Here is a 6,000-nt window from a genome sequence, read left to right on the forward strand (position 1 = left end):
CAGCTATACCAGTTCAACACCTTACAGTGGTACTGAGAAAATTCCTTTACTTTCACATGATTCAATATTATATCACAAGAAAAAAATAAACACAAGCGCACACCAACTTGTGTGTAACCTCTTCACCCAGTTAATCAGATCAGTAGATTTTGATGGTGTATAAACCCCTGATATTTGAGTGTGAAATGCTGCCTGAGTACCCGCATGTTTCTGCTATTAAATCAGTCCTCAAACAACGTGCTGGGAGTTCCCACATGACGGGAACCCATTTGCTTGCCAGGGCATTATCTCATCCTTTGTTTTCCCAAAAGTACGAGACAGACATTTTCCCTGTCCTTCCTCTGACAGCACCAGTCGATGCCCATATGAGGGCTGGGCTGGCTGGATGGGAAGCAGGGGGTCCCAGCCAGAGGTTTCTCAGGAGCAGCCGTGGCCCATCCCACCACACCAGAAGAGGAAGGAAGGTCGGTCACCTTGGGAAAGGAAATTCCACCCCTCCAGCAAGGAGACCTTAACCCCCGGTTCACAAAAATAAGGGTGGCCCATACCGTGATTTTGCAAAGACGTACGTGGAAATTTCCTGCACAACACCAGTCCAGTGAGAACTTAAAGCAATACTTGGAGGCAATTAATCAAATCCTTAATAAAAAAAGACCCTCGCTTCACTGCTCAGAGCTCACCCCTCAGTTGGGCTGTGGGGCTCAGGAAGCCCCAGCTCATGGGGCACAGTGCAGGACTCGGAGCATCAACCCACTGTCCCCATCCCTCCCCATGAGAAGGGGACACCAACATGGGGGCCACTCTGCCGACAGGGTGGCACTGGGATGCCATTCCCACAGGGAAGGGGCTGATGACTGCCTGCGGGAAGTGCCTCTCCCTGTCCGGACAGCCAGAGGAAACCCAGCCTTTCACCCCAGCCTCTCACCCCATGTAGCTTATTTCAGCCAAGCGCCCAGGTTTGGGAGGACTTGCATCCTATTCCAGCTCCAACTACACACTGCCAATTTAATTTCTGCTGCAATTATTCTCCCACCCAGACACTTGATCTACTGTCAGTTAGTACAGAGGGGGCTCTGCCCCACAGCCCAAGTTCCCAGCCCCCCTCAGGCCAGAAAACTGCCAATTTTGGCAGCATGGGAACGGTCAAGAAAACAAACATCCTCTCCTTTTATTAGCACCACATGGCAGTATTTTGACTAGTGAGCTCACACTACAAGAAGCTGAAGACAGCAGGATTTCCAGAAACTGATTGATTGATGCTCCCGCTCCCCTCATCTGCCAGGGAGGGACAGCTGTGAAGTGCCCATAGCAACACCAAAACTGGGCAAGGAGCTGGTGGCAAAGCAAGACCGGAGATCCCAACATGTCAGCAGTGAGGTCACATCTCTGTGATGGGAGTTGTGACTTCATGTGATGGCACTGCTGGCTAGAAAGCACCAAGCTGCCCCACAGCATCCCCATGGGTCCTACCATCACTCTTGACCAGGTCTGGCAGACAAACAGCCCTCCATTATAAAGGATACAAGTTTGAACATCACTGAATTTGCGTTCTCCTCTACAAGACCCTTGCTGTTAACAACAGCCTTGTATGCTGTAACCAACTGATTAAAAAAAAAAGGCAGACTTTGAATAAGTATTATTTCACGAAGGTGACTCACGATCATCCTGTTCAGTGTCGTTTCTGCTAATTCTGAACAAGCAGCTCCCTTCACTTCCAGCTTTTTCAGTCATGAGAGCAGTTATCCCCTGCAGTCATAGCATTAATCAAAGATTTAATAAGGAGGATTGATTACATTTTTGGTCGCTGAGTAGGGGTTTTCCACAAAGCTCAACTGACAAGCCACAACGGATGTGGAAAGAGAGGAGAGCTCATCAGGTGGTCCATACCTTCCAAATCTTCTTGCACAAAAGATAACTGCAAGCCTCAAGACAAAAACTGCACCTAAATAAACTAAAATGTAATCGGAGGGTACGTGCTTTCCTAGAAATTGCACAGATTTAGGCATTCTGCTTATGTTCACACATTTCAGGGCCCCCACCAGGAATTACTGTAGACACAAGTGAAGACTTTCATGACATCTTTGCCCAGGATGATGGTAAAGTTGATAGAGTAAAACCTGGAGGAAGGAAAGACATATGCTCCACATTACTGGAAAGGCCACTTGGGGTAAAACTCTCAAAACCCTTTCAAGGGCAACCCCAAACCGATCTTTATGATTTGAGGGCAGAATTCCAGCAGAATTCCCCTCTCTCCCCATGTTTCAAAGCAGACTGCTTTTTTCCAGCTGCGAGGAAGTGCACCTGAAGGTTGCACATTTTGAGCCAAGCTATGACTTTACAATGAGCCTTTTCTTTCTCAGCGTTTTACAAGCGCCTTTGCTACGGGAGCTAAATGAACACAGCACAGGACAGCCCAGCCACATGGCACTGCTCATAGGGGACTGAGCTGTGACCGGGATCTCTGCTGCTGGGGGACAGGATGCCTGCTGCAATGGACTCCACTCTTGGGTGCTGATGATCGCCCTTAGTGTCGTGCATGTCAGAAGACGACTGCAATGATGCAAGGGTCAGGACAGCTACTGGCACGTGCCCCAAGCAGCCAGCGTGAACCACACTCAAGGCACAGGTGGTTTAGGGAGGGAGAAAAGTCAAGCAGCACATCTAGGGTGCAACCACAGCAAGAATACTCTAATGTGCACATGGTATCTCCTTCACCTCCTCCCTGGGAGACGAGAAAAGCCATCAAGCACGACAAGGTGGAGATACAGACTGAAAAAGAGAGCAAGAGTGGGAACTTTCTGGCTATACCTGCATGTTCATGCTCATATAGCTCTTTCAGTGCCTTGCCATAACCACATCTGCTTCATTCACTGAGTATTCCATGGGTCTAGACATTCCCAGTGTAGGTCTGGATTCAGGAAAATCTATCCCTACCCCCTCATTATATTATATGTAACTGTCTAATTTTTAAAAAGATCCATATGTAACATATATTAATAGTCAGATTCAAATCCAATCTGCATTAAACCTCAGAAATGTTGTATCTGGCAGCGGAACTGCTGCACATTTGGTCCTTATTTAATATTATTCATAGGGTTTTGGGCACATCAAAGCCTATTAAGAAAAAATATCTGTCAAAAAAAGATTGCCGTAATTGATTAATGAAGCAAATATGGCCAGAACTCAAAGCACAAGCACACAGATCACCCTGCTCTGTCAATCAGCACAGGAAAGACCCGTGAATTGCTCATGTATGATACCAGGGTAGGTTTGTTGGTGTCACCATTCTGCAGCCACACTCCCCACTGCCCCAGGGATGTAATACAAAATATTTGCAAATCCCACTGATCTGTCACAGGGCCATAGTGGCTGCTTGGAGAACCTCACCCCCACCCTTGTCATTTGGTGACATCTCTGCTGCTAGTGCTCTCTCCCTGCTAACTCAGAGGGAAACAATGCCAATGCCACTCCTTGTAGCATCAACTCAACACAACCCCATCCTGCCCTCTTCCTTCTTGCAGGTCTTGTATTCCTTCTGGACTGAGCCAAGGGAGGGCTGTGAGGGGACCTTGGGACCCTTGTCAGGACACTCAAGAGCCACCTCTAGAAGCGAGCAGCAGAGCCGAGCCACCAGAATCCACACATGGGCACTTTGGGAGCACTGGAGAAAAACCTCTCACAAAACAGCCCAAAACGCAAGCCACCTTTGCAGAGAAGGAAACCACATAAGCAATATTTGAACTCTCAGCTTCAGCACAAGAGTGCTCCCACATTGCTATGGCAAACACAAGATTTTTTTTGTCAGCCTGAACTGATGTACTTTTATTTTCCAAAGCTTGTAGGCAGCTCTGGTGCTTCTGTCACAGCTCTGGGAGGGGTTGGCCAACCTGCAGCAGTGAGAAGTCTCAGCAGGCTTTGGTCCTGCCATCCATTACCTCGTGTGCCTTGTGAAATAGGCACACCCTCACATACTTATGTTATAGAATCATAGACTCATTGAATCATTAAGGTTGGAAAAGACCTCTAAGATCATCAAGTCCAACTGTCAACCCAACACCACCATGTCCACTAAACCATGTCCCGAAGTGCCATACCTACATGTTTTTTTAACACCTCCAGGGATGGTGACTCCACCACCTCCCTGGGCAGCCTCTTCCAATGCTTGACCAGTAAAGAAATGTGCATCATCTCAGCACCCATCTGCAGAGAAGCAAGACAGCAGGAGTTTCCCCCTGCCCTATCCCCTTCTCATTCTCCAGACACCTCTACAGCATGCATGTGGACCAGCACATCCAAACACCCAACAGCCAGCTAGTTTGGAGGCAGAGAGGGAGGAATGAGGCAGCACCCTTTTCCCTTGAGAGGCCAAAGGTGAACTAGAATCATCTCCGACCTTGCTACCAAGCTACTAGTCAAGAGATGGGTACAAAGGATGGAGATCTGTTCAGTTCAGGCAGAGTGCTGGCAGGAAAAAAAGCTGAAAACAGAGGAAATCGACAAACTGCAAAGTAGAGAGAAGGTAGAGAAAGGGATGAGACAGAAAAAGAAAAGAAACTATTAAAAAAAATCCACCACCACATGAAGTGAATCACTGCCATGGGATCCAGAGGGTGCGGTGGATTTTGGAAGCAGCCAAGACAGAGGCAGGTCGGCCAGGGCAGGTGTAAACAGACCCAGGCAAACAAACTCCTTAACCTCTGGAAGGCCTGCAGGCAGAGCAGAGGGCTTTACAAATTCCAGACATAGACATCCTCTTCCCAGAAAATCAAGCTGGGAGACCAGCCTGCATGCAGGGCTGCTGCTGCCATACCTGCGGCTCTGGCTCTATGTTGATCCGGTATGCTTGAGCCTTGCCATCTTCCAGAACAGGGGGTGACCAGGTCTTCCCTTCAGCTCTGCAATGGGAGATTAAGTAAATTCAACTTAAAATTGCTTAAACACACACACACACAAACCAAACCACACCCTCCACACACAAAAAAACCCAAACCAAACAAAAAAAAATCCCAAACCCCACACAACAAAAAAACCCCCGACTTCTTAAAAAACAAACAAACAAAATTCCAACAAAACAAAAAATAACCAACAAAACAACTCAAAACCCAAACCCTGCCTGCCAGGGAATGAATATATATGTATTTATCTAAAATTATCCTCAGAAGTAGTACAGTGGTAAGTAGAGAAGATGCCACTTCCATGCTATAAAAACAATGACGCTCAAAACCATTTTTGAACTACAGGCTCCAGCTTAGTTTGGAGCTTAAGAGAGAAACTTAGTTCAGTTCAGGAAATCAGTAGACAGGGCTGTGATGGTTCTTGCATTTTTCTGGTCCTAAATCCTAAAATGTATACATATAGCATACATATACATATAGTGTGTGTGTATGTAAATATATATATATATAAAAAAAAACTAAAAGTCTTTCAGGGAGAAGGCTTATGTCATCCTGTATGAATCATCTTGACCCTATTAACAGGTGCCAGATACAAAAAGCCCTAAAAATACAGTTTCCATTTACGAGTGCATCTTCAGCCCTGCCAAGCCAGAGCAGGACATTGCCACTGTCCAATGATTTTTCCATGTGCCTGATCATTTTTTCCCCACAGAAGCATCTTGGGGCACAGCTGGGATGCTCAGAGCATATGGGAGCTGCCAGGGCCTGTGCACAGTCCAGCAGGGAGCAGTTGGGAGACAGAAACTGCACAAAGTACAAGATAAAGTTTTCAAGTGCTGTTCTGTTTATCCTCACAATGTGCTTATGCACAACTTAATGAAAATAAGTCATGCTGTGGCTGAGCATCCTTCATCAGACTCTGGCCCATGCCACATACCACATCCAGCTTTGGTTTAATTAACTGCAGAGTCCAAGCTTGAAGAATAAGGGCCCAGGAATCCTTGAGGTGAAGTTTTATCTTTGGTATTTTGCATCTAAACAAGTCAGCATAGAAAACCTACCTTTGCAAATTCACATTCTGATCCAAAAATCTATAAAAAGCAAA

General features: G+C 46.6%; 1 protein-coding gene across 1 annotated transcript in view; it reads right to left on the reverse strand.

Moving 5' to 3' along the window:
* The window catches only part of PDLIM4 (PDZ and LIM domain 4), a 35,627-nt gene that overhangs the window by 20,112 nt on the left and 9,515 nt on the right, over positions 1-6,000 (reverse strand). The window contains exon 2 of the mRNA XM_010189914.1: positions 4,811-4,895. Within this exon, the coding sequence (XP_010188216.1) occupies positions 4,811-4,895 (85 nt within the window). The remainder of the gene's footprint in view (positions 1-4,810; positions 4,896-6,000) is intronic.

The sequence above is a fragment of the Mesitornis unicolor genome, unplaced genomic scaffold, assembly GCF_000695765.1.
Source record: "Mesitornis unicolor isolate BGI_N332 unplaced genomic scaffold, ASM69576v1 scaffold1108, whole genome shotgun sequence".
NCBI lineage: Eukaryota > Metazoa > Chordata > Aves > Mesitornithiformes > Mesitornithidae > Mesitornis > Mesitornis unicolor.